General features: G+C 36.9%; 1 gene segment (V, D, J or C); it reads right to left on the bottom strand.

The window, feature by feature from the left end:
- LOC126081592 (T-cell receptor gamma chain C region C10.5-like) overlaps positions 1–22179 on the bottom strand; it is a 74459-nt gene extending 52280 nt beyond the window's left edge. The window contains 3 exon segments of the C gene segment in view: positions 12888–13214; positions 17541–17587; positions 22055–22179. Coding sequence covers positions 12888–13214; positions 17541–17587; positions 22055–22179 — 499 coding nt within the window.
- Between the last annotated feature and the right edge of the window lie 5411 nt (positions 22180–27590).

Genomic DNA, 27590 nt, shown 5'->3' on the forward strand with positions numbered 1-27590 from the left:
GGGGGCACTTGTGTGTACTACTATCAGAAAAAATGCAGAGAAAAAAAGCAGATTTTTCATTTACTTCACAATTATTCCAGAGAGTAGTAAAATAAGACAAAAATATTTTTATTATTTGCCATCTTCAGAAACAAAGGGATAATTTACTGACATTTTACTTATTCTGTGACAACTCCTAATCACTCAAATCCTGGTCACGTGATTCAGCACATAATAATTCATTTCAATGATTGTTTCGTAAAGATTGGTTTAGTATTCTCCATCCATGGGTGTAGGAATAATGTATAAGACCAGAATACCAAACCCATTGACAGTGAGTCAATTCTAGCTCATAGCGACCCTATAGGACAGAGTAGAACTGCCCACGGGGTTTCCAAAGAATGGCTGCTGGATTCAAAGTCACACAGCTGGTACATGACAGAGCAGGATAAAAACCCAGGTTATCTGGCTCCAGAATCTGTCTTCATAATCAAGGGAATATGAAAATAAGTGCTATATGTCATTCCAGAGCCCTGGAGGTGCAGTGGTTAAGAGCTTTGCTGCTAACTAAAAGGTAGGCACTTTGATTCCACCAGTTGCTCCTTGGAAACCCTATAAGGCAGCTCTACTCTGTCCTGTAGGGTCACTTATGAGTCAGAATTGACTTGATGGCAACAGGTTTTTTTTTTTTTGTTTTTGGTTCAGTTCCCACCTTAATTTTCACATGAAGCAAACATTGTTCCAGAAATGTGAGGTGCGCCTGTTGTATCCAGCACAAGCATTGATTCCTCTGTTGGCTTGTTTTGTAATCAATACTCAGGAGTATGAAATCTGGACAGTATGTTACAGTTTGGAAAAAAGAAAACTGAAATTTCTCATTGATATTATTCATACCTCATTTTAAAAAGCCCTCTGCAGAGACAATGGAGAACTTTGTTTTTTTAAATTTAATTTTTGTAACCATGTAGTTCATGAGTCAGAGAAATTAAATTTCATCTATAATCCAGTTGTCTTCCAAAAAGGGAACAGACTGCAATTTCTTGATGAAATATCAGAAAGAACAATACATAGCACTTCTCTATATCCTCCTGTGATTACAAGGACAGGTTCTGGAGCTAGTTTACCTGGGTTTCTACCCTGCTTTACCACGTACCAGCTGTGTGACTTGGAAAAGTGACTAAATCACTTAGATTCTCATTTACCTCATGGGTCAAAGACACTTGATGATCATAATAATAATGAAAACATCTCACAGATTGCTGCCAGAGTTAAAGGAGTTAGAATATGCAAAGAGTGAGAATAATAATAGAGAACTCACACACGCTGTGCACACGCACACACACATACACTACTGTTAGCTATTTTTGTCTTGGCCCAATCTCTCTCTTCTTCCATAGGCAAAAGCAAGGGTTATCCCAACATGGTAGCCTCATCTAACAGTCCCCAAAACTCAGAGCTGTGTTCTGATGATATCATGTTGGCAGAACCCTGAATGTGAGGGAAGGGACCATCCTCCCCACTACAACTTCCAGAGGAAGGGCACTTGCTCCATCCAAATTTACCTCCAGGTGTCATTTGTTTCTGTTAGTTGCCATTGAGTTGACTCCAACTCATGGCAAACCTATTCCTGTACCATCTTCACTATCATTCATATGTTCGATTCCTTTGTTGCAGCCATTGTGTATTTTGAGAGCTTTCCAACTTAGAGGGCTCTTCTTCCAGCATTGTATCAGACAACATTCTGTTGTGATTTATAGAACTTTCATTGGCTAATTTTCAAAAGTAGATTTCCAGGCCTTTCTTCTTAGTCTGTCTTCGTCTGGAAACTCCACTGAAACCTGTCCACCATGGGTGACCCTGCTGGTATTTGAAGTACTAGTGGAATAGCTTCCAGCATCATAGCAACACCCAAGCCACAGAAGGACAACAAACTGATAAATGGGTGGTAACCAGGTTCACTTAAAGAATTACGACCCTTAAACTTTTCAGGGTGGCCTCACTGTCCAGTTCAAAAAACATGAATTTCTTATCATTGGCCAAACACTAAACATTAATTTTTTTTTCTGTAAAATAGACCAATAATAATTACATTGTGGAGGGGTAGTCTTGATTATATGTGACCATACGTGATAATTTATGTATAATATATCTAAGATTCCTGGCACACAGTGACTCTTTCCCTCAGCGTGAACTTTACCCATGTACTGCAAGTGTCTGGATGGTGATATGATAGTGACACAGCCTTTCCCAGGACATTAATTCTCAATTCATTAAGGAATAGTATTAAATAATGGTTTCCAAGCACAATTTCTGGTGTCAGTTAGAGGCTAATGAATGAGCATAACCCAAGATGGCTCTCTGGAACACTCAGGAAGTGCTGCAGAAAAGATGAGGCTGAGGCTAGAAGCCCAGGTTGGGGGCTGGTTGTGGTTGCCACTGTTGGGGAGGATAAGGTGGGCACGCCTGAGGAGGAGATCTAGTGTGGGCTGTCTTGGCACTTCTAATACTGTGGGCACCATCCTGCACAATAGTGAATGGCATCATCTTCTTCTTTGATAAAATGTATGGTAAAGATTGAAGTGGAAGAGTGAGAAAATTTTCTTGCCTCAACTTTGCTGTTCTTCTCCCCTAAGCGACTTCGAGCTGGGTTTTTTGTTGAGGTGATATGTATCAAATACTCCAAAGCCTGATTTGGTTTCAGCCGGTACCAGTGAACGACTTCATTTTCAAAACTTGTGCTTGATACACCGCAATATATGTCAACACTTTTCTTTACTACTGTGGAAATAGATATTTGGGACTGCTCCACTTTTAATACTTCAAGTCTAACTGAAAGTAAAAGAAGAGAATTTCCAATGAGCTTTGAAAATGTCAGAAGGGAACATTAAAAGGGCTACTTGGTTCATTTATTTAGACTGGAATGGTCAGGGAAGGACTTACCAACCCAAAGGTGGAAGGTCAGTGCTCCCAGCAGTGACATCCTGTCTGCCAGACTGTGTCCTCAAGAAGAAGGCCAAATGGTGGGGGCATATTGGCTGGACACCTCGGTTCATGGCAGGAAGGCGTTGTCTGAATTGAGGGGAGGCAAGGAAGTGGTGGACTGGACATTTTAACACCATCTGGTTTTGCTGTTTCTTGTGGTCTTCATGCTTATCCTGCAGATTTTGAGATGGGGTGGTGGCCTCAATAGGGCTTCTTGGCACAAAAGTGAGGGGCCCTTAGAGGTGCCTTAATTCCTACTGTGGAAATGGCAATGATTTCTCCTTGCCTACGAGCTATTTTACCAACAATTTTCCTCAACATGGAGTCCCAGAGTGGTGCAAACTGTTAATGTGCTGGACTGCTAAACAAAGGTTGGAGGGTCAACTTCACCCAGAGATGCTTCAGAAGAAAAGACTGGCAATCTACTTCTGAAAAGCCAGCCATTGAAAAACCTGTGGGGCACAGTTCTACTCTGACACACTTGGGGTCACCACGAGTCAGAGTTGACTCAATGGCAACTGGTTTTGTTTTTTTCCCTCAACATGATATTTTTTAATATGTATAAATAATATTGATATTTATAATAGAAAATAGTTAATGAATTTCTTATGTGCTAGACTTAGACGTTTCTAAATGCTTTCACCTTTTTGATCTTCACCATTACAATATATGGATGTTTGCAGTTTTTATTCTACAGATGAAGGAAATCAAGCACAGAGGAGTTCAGTGACTCAATGAAAATCACACAGCTAATGAGTAGACATGCTGGTAAGGATGGTCACTGAAGGAATTCAGAGAAACAGTGAAGACTAAAATGAAAACATCCATGGTGATATCACCAAGACCAATAACAATTATCATTATGGTGCATTTACTTCTAGATATTCTTCCTTCAAGGATACATGGAAATTAATGTGGTTTTATGCAAAATAAATATACTTACGAGTTAAGCATTCAATATGTGTAAGGTTTTTTATTCTTCTTTCTGTTCAGCTCGTATTCTGAGCAACTTCCCACGTGACTAAAGCATTTCTTAATGTCTACAGCTATTAACTGCCCAGCTCTGCCACTTAGCATCTGCCTGACCCTTTGAAAATTTCTTAATCATTTTGTGCCTCAATTTCCTCTTTTGAAGTGGATGCAATAATAATGCCTACCTCAAAAGCTTTTGCAGATTAAATAATTAAATGAATCTAATTCAATTCCAGGCATAGAGTAAATTTTCTCTAAGTATTAGATACTATTATGATTACACCATTTTAAAATGTTTTTCTTTTTTTATTGTGGTAAATATATATGTAACAAAACATCTGCCATTTCCTCAATCTTCACATATAAAGTTCCTTGACAAATAATTATGTTCATCAGGTTGCTCCCCCATAACCCTTATCTGTTCCCAAAGTTTTCCATCACCCTTAACAGAAGTATTACTATCACTTTTTAAATTTCACCCTCTATCCACCATTTCAATATTCCCTCCAGTTTTCATTATTTAAATACTCTAGTGACTATTTTAGGAGCTCTGGTGGTGTACTGGTTAAGAGCTCGGCATCTAACCAAAAGGTCGGCAGTTCAAATCCACTACCCGCTCCTTGGAAACCTTATGGGGCAATTCTCCTTTGTCCTATAGGGTCTCTATTAGTCAGAATTGACTCAACAGCAACGGGTTTGGGTTGATGACCATTTTGAGATAGTAACGTGGGTTAGTGAAGGGAGACCAGTGAAATATTGTCAGTTTTTCATTTTCTTATATCTCAAGAGGAGTCCCTGGGTGGTGAAATCAGTTAACAAGCTTTGTTGCTAACTGGAAGGTTGGAGGTTGTACTCCACCCAATGGTGCTTCCAAAGAATGACCTGGTGATCTACTTCTGAAAAATCAGTCATTGAAAACCCTGTGGAGCGTGGCTCTACTCTGACACAATGGGTTTGCCATGAGTCAGAATTGATGAAACTGGTTACATTTTGAGAGCTTCCCTTTTCCTCTGTCCTTTCCTTAACCAAGCTTCTCCATTTCCTTTTCAAGATTTCCATATGATTTTCTCTGAAATCTTTTGGTGTGTATAAGGGCTGCATTAGCCCTAGGCAATGGTTGTTCCTGAAACTAATGTTCTGCTCTGTCATGTACTGTGGTGGGCAGGATGTGTTCAGACTGGCTTGGATTGTCCAGAAGAGAAAAGAAAAGATGAAGCTGGCTCTAGCGGCTGCGTGTGTCTTCTGAGGCTGTCGTCCTGGGTTTCCTTCATTTCTAACTAAGTACCATCTCTGAAGTGATCAACACCACTAGAGAGATGAATGTTGAGGAGGTTTAGTGGAGGATGACTTTAATGACGAAGCAATGCCAATTTTCTTTTTTTTCCAGCTGAAAATGGATAAAGGGAAAGCCATATGTGCTGTGTGAAAAATATGGGCTGTGGATTCAAATCATGACTGTTACTTACGAAGTAGTGGCTTTGGGCAGGTAAGTAACTCTCTGTATTGTATAAACGGTGGACTACAACAGTATCTAACTCCAAGGCTCTTGGAGGATTAATGAGATTGTGTATCTAAGTTGCCTGCTGCATAGTAGGAGCTCACTAAGTCCCTGCTCCTTCCACATCTAACCTCTCTACAGAGAAATAAGATTAGAGTTAATTGTCAGTGCTTGTTTTTGTGGTACCTACTATTTCTAAAGTAGACTGACCAGCAGAAGATGCCAGAAGATGCTAATGCTGTTGAGGCCTTGCATGTACCAAGCAATCTTCTATCCCACACAACAACTCTGGGAGATAGGGCACTGTAACTTTTACAGATGAGGAGATTATGGCACAGAGAGTGCAAGTAACTTTCTTGAAGTCACATAGATACTAAATACCAGATCCAGGATCCAAATCCAGGCACTCTGGGTCCACAGTGCATACACTTAACCATTCTACCACACTGCCTCTCTGGTGTTAGTGCTGCTGTCATGGGCTTATTGTGAAGATCAGCAAAGACGATGCTTCTGCACCTCTCATACAGAGCAGTGCAAGTCATGTTAGGCATTGTGTTATTGCTGCTCTAATGTGCCAAACCAAATGAATCTGAACCTGGCAATCTTTGAAGGAGAAGTAACATTACACCTTCGTTTGGCTGTGGCTCCACTCAGAGCCAGTGCTCCAAGGAAAGAGTCATAACCACTATCTCAGAGAAAGAAGTAGGAATTCGAATTGGACCATCATTACAACCAACACTGGATTTTATAGCTCAACTGCTATGCTGCTTCCTACCCTGGACTTTCAGTTAGATTTTATTAAATTAAAGCATGCATGGAGAAAAGCAGAGTTCTAATATTTTTAAAATTTATTGTTCCTATATGTAAAAAACAAAGGACAGAATTCACATAGCAAAGAGGGTGGCTTCAGGGAGTATAAAATGGAAGATTTTAAGGGGCCTATCTGGTTAAGGAACACACTAAGTGGGCATGGCAGGAAGTCTCTGGGTGATGCAAATGGTTAAGTCCTCCACAGCTAATCAAAGGGGTGGAGACTAGAGTCTACCCAGAGATGCCTCAGTAGAAAGGCCTGGTCATCCACTTCTGAAAAATCAGCCACAGAAAACCCTGTGGAGCACAGTTCTAATCTGACACAGATTAGGTCACCATGAGTCAGAATCAATGCAATGCCAACGGGTAACTGGTAAAGGGGCATGACTAGAAACTGCACACTGCCTATAATCAGTGTGTTTATTTGGCTTGGCTTGGAGAAGTTGGTGGATATCATAATAAAACATGATGCTAAAGGCTTCCCTGAGTGACACCTTGGCCCTGCCCTTGGGTAGTGATAGAATTTTTTGATTTGTTACAAAGTAAGCTTTTCCTAGTTTGTCCAGTGGTTTCAGTTTGTCAATAAAAACATGATTTAAAAAAAAAGTACACATGGGAACTGAAATAACTGAAACTCAGAAAGAAAATCCAGCTAGATTCTGAGCAGAAAGTTTTAGGAACAATAAAAGATGAAGAAAAGATGGCCCCTTTGTGCCACCATCTGCTATGAACTCTTTCCGTTGCCACAGACTTCTGTTCTTCTGAGCAGACAGAATACGACAATGGCCAAGTAGAAGGCGCTCTTGAGAAGGAGGAGGAGGTAGGTATAATACGCAGAGGTGCTCATGAGCTGCAGCCGCAGAAGTTGTTCGATTAGTTTCTTCTGTTCTTTTGAAAGGACAGGACACATTAGTGGGGCAGGGAGTCACAAATAATGATTTCTGATGATCTATATTGAAGTGACACCACATACCCACAAGAACCCAAAAGTAAATCTACCACTACTACCATCAATGACAACAAGACAACTCAGAATTCAGCTTGCAGGTCTAGTTAATCAATGAACTCTGCTAACATTCACTTGGGACACTTCCAAGTCTTAAAGACTAAGGTTGCATTTTTAATGAATGAGTCCAAGTAAAAAAAATATTTTTAATAATTAGCTTTTAGCATTTATTTATCCCCGCCATGTCTGTAAGTAATAATAGAGATAATGTTCACTAGCATTAACCAAATGCCAGATACTGTTCTGAGAACTTTGTATGTAAAGCTTTAGTCTTATTTAATCTTTACAATAACCTATGAAGAGAATATTATTTCTACTTCCATTTTACAAATAAAGAAATTAGGACAGGGAGAGAAGCAATTGGCCTGATGTCATGCATCTGGCAAGTCCCAGAGCCCACATTTCAACCTCAGCAGCATGCCTTTAGGGAACAGGCTTCAAGCTACTCTGTAATTCTGCATCTCCATGTGGAATAAATACCCCAGACATCAACAATGTAAAGTTGAATTGTTGACATAGAAGCATCTGAACCATTAGAAGTTGTACACGAAGTGTGATCCATATGAAGGGTACAACGCATGGAAATGTGGTGGTGTTGGCAGTGAAATGGTTTGGAAATTTTTAGAAAAAAGGGCATTATAGAAAATGGAGAAAAGTGGCTAATCCAAATTCTTCAAACTTTTAGAAGGTCATAGCTAACTGTATTTCCTAAATGTCTCCCATTGTGGCTATGATACTACAAGAAAAGTGCACTTAATGGCCTTTGAAGTTTTGCAAGGAATATGCAGTGTCAAGAAATAATGAATGACAATGATGGTGGCTGCTCAATGGGCCATAAGACTGAACTGTTTCCTAAGGAAACTTCCGTTTTATGTGTCTGGTCTTCAGAGTCAGAACTTCAGAATCAATAGCACTTGGAGTGGAAAGGGATCTCAAGAAGTGATGTGTTCATAACCCCTCCACCTTGGTCAGGTAAGGTGTTACTGTCTTTCCTTGCCTGGCGTGGCAGGTGAGGTCCAGGGCCACCTTGTTATCGGAAATGGAGGAAAGACTAGCAGAGCTAGAGCCAATGCTTCTAGCAACTTCCCTTGTATGTATACTGGCAGAACAGGCTGGAAACAAGTATTTATTCTGTACCTGCTAAACAAGATACCTTATCCTAGACATTTCATGTATGTTTCCTTATCTTTTCAATGACTGTGAGTTAGCTGTAATTATTTCATTTGTAGAGGAGGCAAATATTGCTCAGAAAAAAAGAGAGAAAAAAATTTATCCATATTCATGAAACAAATAATTAAAAGAACTGGGATTAAATTCTAGCCTGTGGTACTCTGAAGACCATGCACCAATCTCCCACCTTGTCTCCACTACATTTTAGGGCTTTGAACTTGGCATTTCTTGTTCTGTGACTCTTTTAGAGAAAGAATAGAGAACTAAGTCTATGAACTCTTGATTCAGATGTTCTGGGTTTAAAGCCCAGATGTACCACATCGTGATATAGTACAAGGAACTTAATTTTAGCTCATTGCCCTCATCAATAAAATGGGGGAAAAATACTGTACCACCTCATAGAGGGTATTGCGAGGATTACATATGGAAATGCATGCAGAATACAGCACAATGCCTTCTGTATCAGAAGCTCTCAATAAGTGTCAGCTTATTTACTAGCTACTAGCAAGAACCAACCAACCCCCCATGGTGCACTCCCACTCTGCCCTATAGGGTGGCTGTGAGGAATCAACTTGACAGCAATGGGTTTAGCAAGAACCAAAAGCAAAAAAAGATTTAGAAACAACTGAACCCATTGCCGTTGAGTCGATTCCAACTCATAGTGACCCTATGAAACAGCCCTTAGAAACAACTAGATTCCATGTTTTCCCTAATCATTAGACACAAAAGCCACAGGAAGGAATGGAGTCCATTTGTTGAAAATAGTTCAGAGCATATCACCAAACACTCTAATTTATAGTCAATGGCATCCCAAATCCAGCAGTTTACTGTGTGAAGATGGCTACTAGGAATGTGGATTAATTTCAACTATCAGTCTACTGTGCAGCATCCAGCCATTCTGATTCTTCTACCTTAATCCAGGGAAATGTAAACATTAAGTTGATCAAGACAAAAAATATGCTATAATATGACCTACAGGCAAACATATGCAAAACTTACCTTTTGCAGAATTAGCAAGAGCACAGCCTAGAAGAAATGAGAGCAAGTATTAACCAATTGTCCATGCTCATTATTGAACAGTATGTGTACGTATGTGTGTGAGAGAGTGTGTGAGAGTATGTGTGTGTGTATATATGTGTAGGTACATAGTCTTTCAACAAACAGCCATTGATTCTATGCAATTCCGCAGGGTTAATTCATATGCTGTTTCTGCACATGAGATTTCTCAGCTGAGTAAAGAAAAGCAGCCATACCTTCCCTAAGCAGGAAAAGGTAAAAGTCTGTTTTTCTCTTATAAACATTGATATCCCCATTTCATGCAATGATTTTCTGGAATTGTGTTTGTGGAAATAATGACAATAGTATTAATAAATGCTAAAACACCCACTGAATAATTATTACTGTGCCTGCACTGGGTTAAATACTTCACTTGATTTACCTTGTTCAACCCCCAATAACACTCTCAAGTAAGTTATGTTACAGATGACCCCATTTTACAAATGAGGAAATAAGACTTAGAGTATAAGTAACTTGTCAAAAGTCATACAAATGAGGGAGGGGCAGAGCCAGTATTCTAAGGGTAGTGGTGGAGGATTAAATAAGACAAGACTTTTGGAGAGTGCTTTGTAAAAATAATCCATAGAAACGTGGAAAATAATCTACAAAGAGACAACCCAGTTCCGCCATTGAGGACACTAAGAAAATCTTCTGTGTATCTTAATTCTTCTCTGAAAATGGCCTTTATTATAGGAGTTCAGCATTTTCAGTACAATTCTTCCTGGTAACAAAAAGATTGGCTAAGTCATGTTTATAGTTCTGTGGAAATGTAAAACTTGAGGTGAGAGTTGTATTGACCTATGATGTAAAAAAAAAAAAAGAAAAAACAAGGAAACAAAAAACATGCAAAAACAAACATTTTTATGAAGATAATTGCCCATTGGATAGGGGAAAGAGTCTCACTGGTTGTTTCAATTTATCCTTTTTCTACGGGATGTGCTCTTGACCACATGGAAATGATTCTGGTATGCAATTTTATGTACTCAACAGGATCTTGTTTTAGTGTGTTCTAAGAAAAGGGTTTGACGTATAGGCTTTTGATCAAATCCCTGGAATGAAAATGTTAATGTAAAAATGTTTAGATGTTAAATACCTTCTTCGACTGACTTTAATGTGTCCTGAAAACCTCATTCTTTTACTTACGGTGACTTTACTTGTAAAAACATAAACTTCTCTATCACCATGCATTGATTGAAGTAAAAACAATAAAATAACAATTACTCTAATGAAATATTTACTTGTATCCTAAATTCCCTCTCTCAGTCAGGGTTGGTCACAGATTTGGACCAGATTAGTTTTATCTCTCCTCAGAATCGCTTTGTTGATTCTGGCTTCCATGTTATATTTTTAGCTTTTATCAAAAAAAAAAAAAAAAAAAAAACTCTCAAGAAATAGCATGAGACACTTATATTAACATTAGGGAAACATTGTCACTAACAGTGTTAACATGAGAAACCCCTGTGAACCATTGGTTGTAGAATTTAATGCCAAGTAAAATATGTTGTGGGAGCCCCTGGGTGATGCAAGTGATTTAATATGCTCAGCTGCCAACTGAAAGGTTAAGGTTAGAATCCATCCAGGTGCACCTAGCAGTCAAGTGAAAAATCAGTCATTGGAAACCCTGCTTCTGCTCTGACACACATGAAGCCACAATGAGTTGGAATCAACTTGACAGCAACAGGTATAGGAACATATTATAGACTGAAACATCCCTCCCTTATGACAATAATCATCATGGAATTTACTATAGTTCTTATTTATTTATTTTTTGACCACTAGAAAATTCAGAACCTAATTAGACACTTAGACACAGTGGTTATATTAGCCTTGTGGTTGCATATTTGCTTCCCCTCTGTTTCTTAGCAATGGAAGTAGGGAATTAGAGCTCTTTTTATAATCTTTTTTAGGAAAGGGCATAAATAAATACAGAAAATATATTAATGAATACGTCCATGTTATGGTTTTGAAAGCCACATTTTCACCGACATTATTTCATTTGCTCTTTATCCCAGCGCCATGAGTTGTGATGAACACTTATGAAGACAAGTGTTAAAGTCTCACTTGATAATTGGAGAAACAAAGGATCTGAGAAGATAAAGACTTAAGAAATTAGGACTGGTACATAGCAAAAGTCTTCTCACTTTTAGTTACTGCTTCGTCCACACGGCTTAAAAAGGCCTTGCTTACTTAAAAGGAAAAGTACAAAATTATCCCATCCCAGCACCTTGTGCCATTGGTCTGTTATGTTAAGACCGAGGACTTTAATGCACAGTGAGTTATTGACCACAGGTCAGGGTCAGGATATGCCCTAAATCCATACCGTCTAAATAGGTATGGCATCTGCATCAAAGTGCCTTCATTGGGACAACGTATGTGAATCAAGCATGGTAAGGAAAAGAGTATTTTTTCCTTTCCTGGAGTACATCCTCCCCAAGACACTAATTCATCCTAATCCATTGATCTATAGATCCTCTCCAGGGCTCCCACACACTAGTTACACAATAAACGCCTGTTGAATTACATTAACCAATGGCAAGAATTGAACTCATTATTTAGAACATAAGTGTGTTTGTATATACTGTTGTTTCTGTTAGTTGTCATTGAGTTGATTCCAATGCATAGTGATTCCATGCGTGCAGGGTAGAATTTCTCCGTAGGGTTTTCAAGACTGTGACCTTTCAAAAGCAGAGCCCGAGGCTGTTTCCTGAGGCGCCTCTGCATGAGTTCGAGTCACCAACCTTTTGGCTAGTAGTCCAGCAGTTAACCATTTGCGCCACCGAGGCTCTTAGTGTCACCTACCTTTAACTATAAATTTTACCTTACTGTAACATATAAAATACAAATCTGAAAAACCTGAGGCCATAATAAATCTGCAGCAGCCAAGGTTCCCCCATCTTTTGTTGAGCCATGTTCTGACTCCCTATATGAATACCATTTTGTGTCCTAAGAACTGATTGTTTATGGGTTAAACGTTGTGTGTAGCAACACTGAAATGAGAGTGAACTTGCTTGATTCGTAGAATATCCCTGAAAATATATGATCAAGTAAAATCATCAAAAGTGGAATCTTTTGGAGCATTTATTGTGTTAAGTTGCTAGGTGCTTTCATATATATTGTCTCATTTAATTCATACAACAACCCTAAAAACACTGTGTGACCTTTACATTTTGGATAACGAAACTGTGGCTGAGATAGATTAAGTAAAATTTTCAGGTTTTTTTTCTCCCTCCTCCAAAAACCTACATCATTCTCATTCTCTGGGGAAATAGTAGGGTATTATTAGTGCTGCCATTAAAAAGTAACGATATTTAAGAAGGACTTACATTTGTTTGCTTGCACCAATACTTGACAGAAAAAGGTGGGAAATTACCTTAGGAATAAGTATCCTGGGAGTTTATATTTATAGACACATACCTCTCTTTATCGAAGGAAAAAGAATCATTTTATCAGCTTCTTTAATGTTCTCATGTTTGACCACACATTGGTGTTCTTTATCCCACGACTTTTCTGTCACGGTCAGCCAGCTGAATTTCATGAAGGTGTCACCAGTCTTTATCGTATCTCCTTGCTGGGACTCCAGAATCCTTTCGCTGTTCTTTTCTTTCCAATCTACTTTAATAACATCAGGGAAAAATTTCTCAAGAAGACAAAGATATGTTCCAGCTTTGTGCTGGATTCGTTCAGCAACTGAAGGAAGAAAAATTGTGGGCTTGGGGGAAAGGTCTGCATCAAGGTTTTTATCTGTAGAGGAAAGTGAAATACCGATTAAAAAGCATTGTTAGAGAAACACAGATGTTGCCATTTGCAACAAAGTATTGCATAGCGACGGGAAGAAAAGGTGCCATTGATATAGTCACTACCATAGTCTTTCATCCTTGCAGTAGGTTTCAAGGTACATATTATTGTCCTTATTTGACAGACAGCAAAGAGGTTCAGGAGGTTAAGTAATGTGCCAAAAGTCACAGCTACTAGAACCTGGGCTAAGAGCTGGCCTTTGTTCTTTCTCTACATGATATTTAATGGCCCCATAGCAAGGCTTCCACCATTCTTGAACACATTTATTTCTTTCTTTTGTTCAGTCATGATGGAGCATGTTTTCAAGGTGGGTGAGGAGGTGTGAGACAGGGGACCAGAGAACTTTAACATTCCTGGATCTATCACCAATGAGAATCTTTGGTCTCTTCTAAAGTGCTTCCCTTTCCCATCCTGTGAACTTTAGAACTTTTACCCACTTTGGTAAAAAACTCACATCCTCATCTCTCTCACATTCTCATAATCTGTAACTCTGTGTAATTATAGACTCTTCATTTAGCTGAATGGAGCAAGCCATATTGATTTGATATCCTATGTGAGTAAAGGTCAAGAGGAAGTTTTTCATTGTAAATGTTGTTTTTTAACAATATATATTTACTCGTTATAAAGGAAATATACTTCATTTGTAGTTAGGATTATGAAGTTGACCTTTTAGCATCTAATGTGGATCCCATACCCAGATCTGAAGCTCATGGAGTTCCTCTAGTTGATCTCTAACTTTATAAACATCTCAATTTCATGTGAGAACCACTCGAGGTTTTTTGATAGTACAGTATGAAAACTGCACCTCCAAATGATTTATGATGTCTTGAATTTAGAAGCAAATAAGCATTTTATGGATTATTCTCAGAAATGGTCTTATTTTAAATTCATCAAGTAACTCACTTATCAAAATTTTGTTTCCCCTTAGAAACTGTTCACAAAAAGCACATTTTATTTTGGAATTTCATTTTAAGTTTAAACATGGTAAAGAATACGCCAGGGGTATATTTTTCATAATTACTTTAAGAAGAATTTACTCCATTAGTGAGAGAGTCCATACATATCAGCATATCCATATTTTGACTCTCAGTGTCTTCCCCAAAATTTGAATCTACCACATTAGCTCTGAACTGTTCTGAAGTTCCACTATTTTATTTCAACCTGCTGGATAAAGGTATGTACAACTGATGTAATGTGGAAAATTACAGCTCCAGAGTTTCTTCTGAACATAATGTCAAAATATATAACAAAATATGATACAATTCCAAAGGCATGTCACTTGAAATATTGCAGGAATGTTAACAGATTATACATTTATTATTAATCCAATGACTGAAATTAGGAATTGTAGAATCCTTTCCAATTTGATTTCCAGTTGAAATACACATGCTTAACTAATAATCTCCTTGAGCTAGTTGTCTGTTTAATAATTCAACAGGCAATTTATTAAGGAAAAAAAGGTTTGGATTTCTCATTTGAGAAGAAAAGAAAGAAAAAAATCTCAAGGATTTCTGCTTGAGGAGCAAAGGTTGTTTTTTTCCTTTTCTTCTCAAGTGAGAAATTCCCTTCTTCCTTTTTTTTCCTTAATAAATTGCCTGTTGGATTATTAAATGAACATACACCTAGCTGAAAGAGAATACTAGCTAAGCATTTGTGTTTCTATTGGAAATCAAATTGGAAAGGATTTTACCACTTATAATTTCAATTGTTGGATTAACAAATGTACCATCAAAGGAAGCAGCGGGCAAGAAATCAAACGAAATACTGCATTTGGGCAAATCTGATGCAAAAGAGCTCTTTAAAGTGTTAAAAAGCAAAGATGTCATTTTGAGGACTAAGGTGCCCCTGATTCAAGTCATGGTATTTTCAGTTGCCTCATATGCGTGTGAAAGCTAGAAAATTAATAAGCACAACCAAAGAAAAATAGACACCTTTGAATTATGGTGTTGGTGAAGAATATTGGGCTACCAGAAGAACAAACAAATCCATCCTGGAAGAAGTACAGCCAGGATGTCCCTCAGAAGCCAGGACGGCAAGACTTCCTTCCTCTCACGTTACTTTGGACATGTTATCAGAAGGGACTAGTCCCTGGAGAAGGCCATCATACTTGGTAAAGTAGAGGGTCATCTAAAAAGAGGAAGACCCTCAAGGAGATGGATTGCCACAGTGGCTGCAACAGCAGGCTCAAACATAGCAAGGATAGTGCAGATGACATTGGACTTGGCCGTGTTTCATTCTGTTGTGCCTAGGGTCTCTGTGAGTTGGAAGGAACTTGACGGCATCTAATAACACAACAGCAAACTTCTGATTTTAATATGAAAACAATAAGCATATAATGTTGATTTTTAAAAATCTTGCTGTAAATATAATTAAGGTCAAAAATGCATAATTAATTCCATGTATTTGGAAACTCTATAGGGCAGTTCTACTCTGTTCCATAGGGTCGCTATGAGTCGGAATTGACTGGACGGCACTGGGTGTCTGTGTATCTTGTTTTTAGTGTACGTAAAATTTTTTTTTTTTTTTTAGTATATTTATTCATTATAATACCAAGAATGTGTACGTCTACAAACTTTCATTTAGGAAAAAGCAGTAGGTTATATAAAACAAGATTAACTTTTCAATTATACATTATATTTACATATTTTTTGTCTTCAGTCAATGTGTTAAAGAATCTGATTTTATCTGAGTTTTTTTTTCTTCATAGGAATATATCTGATTCATTACATAATAAAACTGAAAATCAAATAATGGACTTGGAAGTTTTCTCTACTGTTATGCACCTTTCATTTATTCTTATCCTTTTTCTTGTTAAATTCTTTAATTTCTTTCATGGGAAAATCAATCTTAAACATCCATAATTTCTTCAGTATAATAGTTCTTGGTATTTGATATTATATGCTTAATGCCATAATTTTGGTTTATTATATTGCATTTTTATTTTAAAAAATATATACTTAATTAAGAGTGTTTTTTGTAGTCAACATCTTCTTCATGACCCATATGGAATGGGAACCAGATTAAAAAATAATAAACCTGTCCAATCCATTTATATATGGCCATTTTCATGATTAAATAATATATTTGAGTTAAATTATCTGAGTTGCTTATGTTATATTAATATGTAGTAGCATGGATTTTATATAAATATAAAATATATCAAGTACATTTTCAGTCAAAAGAATGATTTTTAAACAGTACATATTGGTATTTAAGTGTTGCCTTTTTTTGTCATTTTCCTTTTATCAAATAAGTAATTATAGCTATTTCATATTTAAGTATAAATTTCAGGCATATGACTAGTATCTAATTGTATCATATTGATTGAATAGCTTGACCTTTATCTGTATGAGTTCAAATAATTTTTTTTTTTTTGAAGATCTGAGCAAGAAGCTTCAATTTATTGGCTCTAAATTTTAGGACCAATAACTATTGGTTTTAAAAGCACTTAGGACATCAACAACAAAAATCAAAACAAACGCATCTTAAGCACATCTTTCTTGCCAAGTGAGGAAAAAGTGTGTTAAGAGAAAGTATCTCCAAATGCAAATTTTCTATGAGGGGGACAGTGAAATAACTTGAGTACTCAAAATACTCAAGTAAAATAACTTGAGTAGTTAAAAGTACAACTGGTTCCTGTATAAATGATGTTGACTGCAAACTACTCTCCATACTGAATATAATTCTCCCATTACAATTGAAATCAGGGAAACATTTATCCGGCACCTAGTATGTGTTGGAGAATGTGTGAAGCACTTTATTCACACTCTCCTATTCAACTGCTGTACAACCATGCAGGATACATACTGTTACCCCATCTTATGGATTAGAAAACTGAGGCTACTACATAATCGCCCAAGTGCACATAAGCAGTAAGTAGTCGAACTCCAGTTAGTCTGACACCAAAGCCCAAGCTCTTTTCAAACACCATTTGACCATCAGAAAAGGAAAAGTGTCAAACTTACTGGTACTAATAATAAACTTTGTCCCAGGGTCAAACACTTTAAGGATATCATTACAAACGTGATATATGAGCACTTCCTAAAAACTCCCATATCTATAAAGCCCAACCCTATTATAATATTTGCACAACATTGTTGATGCTGTCCCTTAATATAGGAATTTATTTTTAAAAATCTCTCCTATGATTTCTACATCTATACCCCATCACGTTCCTCCACCAATTTTTCTAAACATATTTACTATTATTCCAAATAAATTTTCTTGCCTCCCCTCTATTACCTTGAAAAATTGCGTTCTTCTGAGACCTACCTGTGACAATAAGTTTTGTTCCACCACCAAAGAGCTTTCTGTAATAGCTCCACACAGTGATTCAACCTGTATCAAAAACTTTAGACTATTTCACCTTCTCTCAGTTCTTCAATTTCTAGTGGAAATATGATGGTCTGGGTTCAAGAGAATAGAGCTCTTATCCTGGTTCATTTTGCTAATAAGTCCTGAGGTGAAGCAAATACAGTAACTTTTATTGATCTGAATACAATGATGTTAGTGCAAATCAACGGAACATCACTACCAGCCCAGCACCAGTGTGAGACCAAAATGAAACAAGATATGAAAAAACGATTAAAGATCCTATAGAAATGCAGATTATCATTATGGTTAGCAATTTGTCTGTTATGATTTGTGCTCCAAGCATTTGCTCCTTCACGACTTTCTAATTACATGGGTTCAAACCTTGCCCTTAATGATAGATTGCCACATTTGGGGTTGTGATTAGATCCATGGTGTGCGGAGTCGTTCCCTTGTTTGCATTCCACCTACTAATGTCCAAAATCTTCAAAACCATTGTCACAGGGAACGTTTCCTTTACTATGTAACATTTGTCTTGTCTTATCTGCAGCATTCAAGTGTTAAGAAAATCAAAGGGAACACCGGCTAAAGCCGATTACATGTGGTCAATACATGGGAATGTTTGTATTGCCCAGAACATATGGCTCCTATTGCAGTCAGCAGCACAGCATGTTTGCACTCCAAGCTCTCACCAGAAATTTCAGCCTCAAACTGCCCACTATCTAGCTCAGGTGGAAAGTCCAGCTTGAAAGTCCTGGCAGTGAAGGTTACAAGGCAGAATGGCTAGAGAAATTTCAAAGGGATTTGTAGAAAGGTGAATATGAGGGCAATGTCCACTCTTACTTCACTTTCTTCATAAAGGACTCCTGTATTGAAGAGTTCTCTAATTTTACAGTGGGAAAAATATATTTGAAAAATTGGCATGCTTCATTTTATCGGTTAATAAAACATGTGTATTCCACTATGTTTCTCTCCTGTCTTCAAGCATACAGTTTTGCCCTGTGCTTCTTGCTAAGTAATCTCGGGCCTTTTCCCTTCTCCTTTCTTTAATGTAATGCTTCTGATCTTCTGTCTTCATTTAATGGTCTTTCTGCACTTGAGTATTTTACTTTAGGTCTTCTCAAGTAGATTTTGGAAATAGGCAGGTTATTACTTACAGAGTTTATGCACTCTCGCTTGTTTGTCTTTCTCCCCAAGGATTGATCGTTAGTAAGGTTTAACTCAGATATGACATGAGGGATGGGAGAGTGTGGTTGTAATTGTTAGCTGTTATATAGACACGACATGCGGAATTCAAGAAAACTGAATGTGCCAGCTTGTAAGGTGACATTTTGTTTCTCAAAATTATCCTTCCCAAAATGGGAAGGGGGAAGGGTTGCCTTATATTTCAGTCCTTGTGCAACCTCTGATATTAGGAGATGCTCTTCTAATACTCTGCTTTGATCAAAAATTACTATTCAGGCAAGACAGCAGCCTGAAATGAACTCAATTAATGCTAATTTTGGTGACAGCACTGATAAAAGAAAGAGCAAAGACCAGCCCAGGATCGAGGATGAGAAGGCAGGAGGGAACCCAGAAGCTGCAGAAATGGAAATGGAGAAACCAAGGTCGAGAAGGGGAGAGTGTTGACATGTCATGGAGTTGGCAATCAATGTTGCAAAACAATGTGTGTATTAATTGTTTAATGAGAAACTAATTTGCTCCGTAAACCTTCAGCTAAAGCAGAGTTTAAAAAAAAAAAAAGGAGAGAAAGAGCAAAGGTATTTAACACGGATTTGGTAATTATTAATTGAGGCTAAAATCACGATAGTTTGTGATTAAGTTATCCATTTATATATTAACAGGTTAAATGACAAAAAAAACTTTCCTATTATTTTGTGAGAGGGTAATTATTTCTCAGAATAAAATATCCAGTGACAATATCATACAGGGATTCTAAGACATACACTGAGCCCCTGATATGACTTAGAAAGTTGCTCTAAGAGAGCCATTTCAAATGCATATTGAGGAGCCTGAACAAAATTTTTAATAAATTGTGAGGGCCAAAAAAAAAGCACTATTTCTCAACTGGTATTTGTATTGATGTGATTTTTAACTTTGTAGGCATAAACTAATTCAGAAATTAGTAAGTATACCTTTGACTGTTTTTATCCTTATAATTTTATATATTTAAATTGAAAAAAAAAATCCTTATTTTACTTACAAATATTTCTGTTGGAAAGTGAAGCATCACCTTGTAATCAGGAAGTAGATATTTGAGATAATACATAGTACATTCCAATTGTTTTTAGAAACAGCTAACCACAAGTCTTAGAAATAGAATTTTTCAAATAGTGACCATTTGTTCTTAAGTGAGCTATAGACTAGATAGTAGCTAATATATTTATCTGCGCTTCTGAGTTCAAAAAGAACTCTAGCGGGTGGTAATATAAATTTTGGAGAAGGAATTAATATTTTTATCATCTACCAACTTCCTGGCATTGTGGTTTGTAATTCCCACATTCAATTTAATTTAATGGTCACAACATTCGCTTGAGATAATCTTCATTATCTTCATTTTACAGAACGAGTAGAACTCAGTAGTTTAAGATTTGCTCAGTTACTGAACTGTGTTAAAGACATTTGGGAAACGTGTTCATGAAGTAGTGTGACGTAAAAGAAAGCCAGATAAGTTGTTGTGTATCTACTATGATCCCAAATTTATAAAACAAACAAAAATATGCATAGATAAAAAGATCAGATGGTAATGTATCAAAGTGTTAGCAGTGATAAATGCAGTACCAAAAATTAATTTTTTATATTTTCAATCTTTCTATAATGAGCAAATACTATGTTCATAATTTTAATAAAGCAATAACCAGTGAATCGAAATTTCCTTGCTAAAGGTTGTTTGCACAGGAAGTGATATAACCAGAAGCCCTATTCCAGAATCAAAGCCAAGTCCCTACTTTCCCCTGCCCCACACACTTCCAAAAACACTTCTCAGGGACATAACTGATTATATTAAGTCTGATTGCTACAATTCACACTCAGTATGTAGTCAATTAGAAAAAAAGAAGACCGGAAAGTTACTTTTCCATTGATGAATTCATTTTTTCATATAACCTCAACCACTAAAAAATAGTCCCTTTCTATTTTTCAACAGTTCATCATCTTTATGAAAATTCTTTTAAACTTTTCATTTCAGTTAATTTTCTAGGCTAGAAACATCTGTAAAATGTTCTCCTTCTTTCAGGCAAAAGTTCATCTTTAAGGCTAATGAGGAATAAACAAACTTATTGGACTGAATTTAGAAAAAAACAAATAAACTCAGCTTATGACATTCTGGAGTATGGTCACTAAGTCACGTGTTTCAATATTTGATATGAATTATCCTGCAGTCAAATCACCAAATAGTTAATCCTCCATGACCAAATGACAAGTTTAACAAGATTTTTTTTTTCATTTTTATTAATGGTTATACATTATTTATTGTTTATTCTTGGCATCAAACAAATAAAATGCATAAATGTGTTTACAAACCTTTCAACTCAGAAATATCAAAGGGACATAACATCTCCATCCTTTTGGAATCCATGGTTGTTCTAAATTCCTTGTTAAACTCCTTGTTAATGTCCTGCAGGTAATAGGTCAGTGTATATTGCCTCTTTAGAAACTGGACCAAGTTCCTCACCTCTTCAGCCACCCCACCATGATTCATGATCAAATTGGAACTAAATCCAAGGATTCTAAAGCCCGTATCAGGACTCTACCCTGTAGCACCTGCATCACCTGCCTCCTTGGTCACATTACAATGCAGAATTTAAGTGAATTTAAATTTCCAATGCAATAGTTAAGGAAAATTTACCTGTAACAATGAGCTTGGTGCCAAGACCAAACACTTTGACTCTCTTGCCATCCACTTGCCCACTACCTGAAAACCCTTTATAGAAATCTCCCTTTGTGCCTGTTTTAAAATAGCTCCTATATTTATTTCAATATTTATATAAATAAATAAAAATTGGCCCTGCTCACATTAAACAAAGACAAAGCTCAAACAAAATCACATTAGATCTGAGTGTAACTGAGAATGTAAGTAGTGGCCCCACTCAGCCAAGGAAGCTTGGGTTATGTTCTTTCTCTTGAATCTCATACATTGGAGAGACTTGTTTCACCTTTTTTTTTTATTTTATTTTTATCATTTTGCTTGAATCTTCTAAATCAGCTGCCTTAAAAATTTTTTCATTTATAAAGCCTGTTCTTTGCAACAAATGTAATAACATTTAAAGTTAATTAATATTTGCTTAATTTTCTAAGAGAAACAATAATGGGAATCATATATACATGAGTACTTAACAAATGCACATTCAATATCAGTTACAGGAATTTTGTGTTTTATGTGTATGAGGGTGAACATCTGAAGTGCTTCTAGTATGACCTCTTTGTAGTACCCTAGACGAGCTGTCAGAGAGTATGAATTCTCAATGAGCTATTACTCTTTGTTGAAAGCCTGCTCTTTTTCATTTTTAAACACAACATTTACAATTTCCAGAGCATTGAATAAAAATTCTGTGCTTCTTATAAGAGAATCCTGTTGTGAATATTCCTTCAGCTGTTCCATCATGAACTGAGAGGCAGCTCTCAGTGATGAAGCTTAGTTTGTTGATGTAGTACAACTACTATTCTTTAGCCAGCTTCAACATGTCTAGCACACTTGATGCCAATACAGAAAGAAAGCTGAATGGAAGGGGATCAAAATGATTTGTCATTCTGTAGAAATACCCTACGAATCACATTTTGATTATTTAATTAATGCATATTCAATATGACTTTCATGATCTTTCTTTGGGGGCAGCAATTTTAGTTCTTTGATTAGAAGTAAAAGCATTGTTTTCACACATGAGTAGTAACTAGTTACTAATTAGTCCATTAAAGAATCTATTTAAGAGGTCTTGGCACAGATGAGAAAATATTAAGAATACAAAAGTTTGACTTAATATTTGTAATATCGCATAATGGCTAAGACCGTGGGCTTTGGACTAAACAAATCTAGATTGGAATCCAAACATCACCACAATAACTAGTCTTGTGACCTTAGGCAAATATCAATTACATGAACTTCTCTAAGCCTTAGTTTCCTCATCTGTAAAATGGGGATAAAAGTATCTCTTGCATAGGGTTGTTGAGGAATGAGATAAGGCACTGAAATTTTTAGTATGGTGTCATTTTAATGCGATGGCATTGGGCCATTTCCACCAAATTTTTCCACCAAACACAAGTATTTTATAAGTAATAGCCTCTACATAAGGAAAGGGAAAGAGCTCATGAACCCAAGGCCTCCTACAATTCTACCAGCTACAGACCAAAGAACAGGAGGCCCAGTCAAGTCAGTAACTAGAACACCCATTCACTAGACTGGAAGCTTTTTGCAGGTCAGAACTGTGTCTTTTTTACCCTTTTATTCCCACCATTCAGCACAGACACTGTCTTCAATAGATGTTTACTCAGAGATTGAATGAACAAATGAGGATGTTAAACCACGAAGACTTTTCATGGACTTAGAGCTGAAATGGTTCATTGAGCTTACATATTCCACTAAACTGGCTCATCTCCAGGCCACATAACAAGAGTCACAGTAGCACACTTTTGTCTGATCTCAGTCTATCCCCTAATGAGCTAGAGTAATAAGAAGTGGAATGTATTGATGTCCTGTAGTCACTTACTCTAAGAAGTAATTTTTATGCATTCCTGTTAGAGGTAAAATCAAAGCCAATAATACAGGTTTTGCAAGTTATCAGAAGGAAGCAGCACCATGTTCTATCTAAAAATACAGAGAAAAGATAATTAATAAAATACCCTTTTGATGTCTCTTACTTAAAAAGATCTCCTTCAAGCAAAGTATTTTAAAATAGTAACTTACACCCATGACTTACAGACATGGTCCTCAAACATTTTAATTTCTAACCTGAGCCTATCTTTTCTGTAAATTCTAAAAGTACAGTTTCAATCTGCCTACAGAGAAGGAAGGGAAGAAGCCATTTACAAATCAGTTTTGTTTCCATATCCAGTAGCTAGTAGTTGCAAAATTACTGTTCACACACTGAGGCCAAGAACATGGCAGCCAGGTCAGAGCTGATCTTAACTTGCCTTTTCTAAAAAGCATCTATCAGTTTTGCATGATCAGAGCAAAAATAGAGGGGAAAAAAAAAAGTTACTTACCAAAAGGAGTTACTATGAGCTTTGTCCCTTCTCCAAAACTCTTGATCCATACTGTGCCACCACACTGGTTACAGCTTCTACAAAAATCTTAGTCATCTTCTAATTTCGTGATGTGACCAGCAGTTATTAAAAAGTTCTGTACTGCCAATTTGACCTTCTGGGTTCTTTTGGAAATCTTTGAATATAGGCTCTGTGATATCTGATATTTCATGAGTTTTTCTCAAATAAATTGACCCAAATGTGTTTTCCATTGAGGTAGCGAGCACTGAAAAGTGCCCAGCAGAAAATGGAAAAGGTAAGAGTTAGTTTGAGAGCAGACCCAACAAGCCAGGCAACTACTTTTGTGAGTTAGAGGACTTACAAAAGCAGTATTCAGAAAATTAGAGCTTTTTTTTTTTTTTTTTAATTTCCAGGTGCACAATTATGTTGGAAAGTACTCAGAGATAACATCAAAGGAAGGGCCCTTCTGTTTTCACAAATACCAGACTGCTCTGCTGGCAATATAGGGAGAGATTTCTGAAGGGCAGAATCTCTTCAGTAACTGAAAATGCAAATATACCTACACAAATATACTTGAGAAAGCTGAACAAAGCTCTCCATTTTCAATAAAGCCACTTTTACCATTTGCCGACATGTGTCTCTACCGGGGAGATGCCAAATGAAAGAATAAGTTCTGTGGTGAATATATTTCCTGGAAAAACAGAAGAAATTTATAGAATTCTATCTCCCATAAAATAATGAATTCCTTGATGAAGCTAGAAACTTGGGGAAAAAAATCCAGTTCTCCTGTATGTTGAAAGAAGAAACCTCTAAAATGTTGTTCTGTACCCTCTGCCACTCACTCACAACATGGGAAAATCCAATTGCAGGCATCAGTTGAATGTTCCCTGGATACAGATGAGGTGTCCAGCTGTAAGGCGTGAGAGAGGACAGGCCCTAATGATGCAAGTATCCACCTAGATCTATCTTGTCCTTAAGTCTCATGAGCAGACACTGTCTCTGTCCCCAGGGATGAAGGTATGAATATGGTCACGGTGGGCGACTGTCCGGTCGTAAGAACTCACAGCCTCCAACCCAATTGGGGAGGACAAGAGGGCTGAATAAAAATTATGTTTGGAGAGGATTTTTTTTTTTTAACTGAGAAATCCAAGTTATTATTACTGAACTGTTAAATACTCTGCATCTTTTGTAGAAGTGGATGATGCCCACTCAATCCCTTTCTAACACTTTGTCCTCTGTTTTTTCCTTATTCCGAGACCATGAGGAGAATTATCAGGATCCTTAGGGGTTGTCTATATTTCAAGATCCATGAAGGATTTAAGGAATAAAATGCAAAAGAGTAAGTAATGCGTTATAAAATATCTTATTAGATATACAGAAATCTAAGAGCCATGTAAAGGAAATAGATTTTACTAATGAGAATAAAATAAAACCTGAATAAATCGAGAGACATAACAATAATCTTGGAAGAAAAAATTCAGTATCATAAAGATACCAATCCCTTCTAAATTCACATATACATTGACAGTAATTTCAAACAGAATTCCAATTAGAATTACAGCATTTCATTTTTTTTTGGTTGTTTGGTGCAAGGGTTGGGGGTAAGATACCCAAGTTGATTTCAAATTCTATAAGGAAGATAACTGAAAAATAATACTTTGAGAAATAATAATGGAGAGATGTTTGACACAGTAGATCTTAACACTTATTACAAAACTACTGACATAATACGCTATTGGTACAAGAATAGTGAAACAGACCCGGCTACCATGATGATGGCCCTGACTGGGAACGCAACGCAGAACCCTGACAGAGCAGGAGAGCAGCGGGATGCAGACCCCAAATTCTTGTAAAAAGACCATACTTAATGGTCAGACTGGGACTAGAAGGACCCTGGAGGCCATTAGTCTTCAGACCTTTTGTTAGCCCTACACAGGAACCATCCCAAAGCCAACTCTTCAGACAGGGACTGGACTGGAATATGGGATGGAAAGTGATACTGGTGAAGAATGAGCTTCTTGGATCAATTAGACACGAGACTATGTAGTCATCTCTTGTCTGGAGGGGAGATGAGAGACCAGAGGGGGCCAGGGGCTGCCCGAATGGACATGAGGACAGAAAGTGGAGGGAAGGAGTATGCAGTCCCATTAGGGGGATAGCAATTAGGAGTGTATAGCAAGATATATATGAATTTTTGTATGAGAGACTGACTTGATTTGCAAACTTTCACTTAAAGCACAATAAAAATTAATTACAAAAATATATATATAACTGAAGCAAAAAAAATGAAACATAAAGCATATGATTTGGCATTTTTAAATTGTAGGAAAATGATACATAATACAAAAACTGGCATTGGGACTTTTGATGATATGTTAGGAAAACAAAAATAACTATCCCATACCATATAAAAATAAGTTCCAAGTAGATTAAAATTTAAATTAAAAATCCTATAAAGATGTAAGCTAGAAGCAACATTTAACAGAATAATTATATGCACTGAGTAGAGGAACTCAGAATAGGAAGAGGGTAGGAGACACCCTATCTGAATATGTTAACTTTTTTATTGTAAAAATACAGATAACACATCTGCCAGTTCAACATTTTTCACATGTGCAATTTACTCACACCAATTACATCAATCATGTTGCCCAACCATCACCAATATTCATTGCCAAATTTTTAGGAACGTGGAGAATTTTTTCTTTCCCAGTATTTTCAAATAAATATTTAAAAAAAAAAAGAGTGAACTATGAGGACTTACTGAGGTTTCATGGCACAATGAGATCTGTGCTTTCGGAAGATGAACCCATGAGTGGAAAGGAGGGTGGACTGGCCAGAGAAGCAATTCTGATGAAACAAATGTGTTGGAAAATGAGGAGCAACCAGCAGTCTACATTACTGCAGTGACAATGGGTATGAACAGAAGGGCTGATGCAAGTAACATTAACAGGTTGACTAGAGTTTTAAAAGTATTCTCATGAGGTAAATCAAATTACCATCTCAGGATGATGAGAGTGAAGAAAAAAACACTTTAGAATCAGAAAGACCAAGTTCACTGCTGGTGATGCATCCTTGGGCACACACTTCTTAGAGCTTCGGTTTCTTCATCTTAAATAAGTGGATGATAATACCTACTTCTCCATTTTTTTGTTAGTCTCAAATGAGATAAATGAGTGTCTAGAATACAGCCTGGGACAAACTAGGTGTTCAGAATTGATGCAAAAATTCAGGAGCAAAGAAATTACTTTCTATGAAAGAAAGGAAATGCCTTAACTTGTGTATAAAAATTAGTAATTTTACTTCTAACCCTGCTATCTGTCTACACACCCACACAACACATTCCCTGAAACCAGCCAGGGTGAGGAATGAATAAATACACGTGTAAGTAGTAAATAAGTTAGGTGAAGTAAAGCACCAATTTCAACTGAATTGCTTGGATTTTTGCATGCCTTTTTCAGATATGACAGTGATAGCTTGCCTAGGTAACAGCTTCAACAAAATGTGGTAAACCATCAAGAGATATGAAGATACATCTCTAGTTTCATTTGAGATTTTGGTTGCCATCATGAAACAGATAATAATTTATACATTTTTTCACATTGGCTTATCTTCTAGAAAGTTTGATGGGTTTTAATAAAATCTGGTACATGAGTAAGTCACAGAGACATTGATAAGAAAAATGGCTGAACTACTGTCAGTATATCGACAGGGAACTACCAGAAATTCAGGCTGGTTTCAGAAGAGGGTGTGGAACCAGTGATGTCATTGCTGATGTCAGATGGATCCTGGCTGGAAGCAGAGAATACCAGA

Source organism: Elephas maximus, chromosome 8 (assembly GCF_024166365.1).
Source record: "Elephas maximus indicus isolate mEleMax1 chromosome 8, mEleMax1 primary haplotype, whole genome shotgun sequence".
NCBI lineage: Eukaryota > Metazoa > Chordata > Mammalia > Proboscidea > Elephantidae > Elephas > Elephas maximus.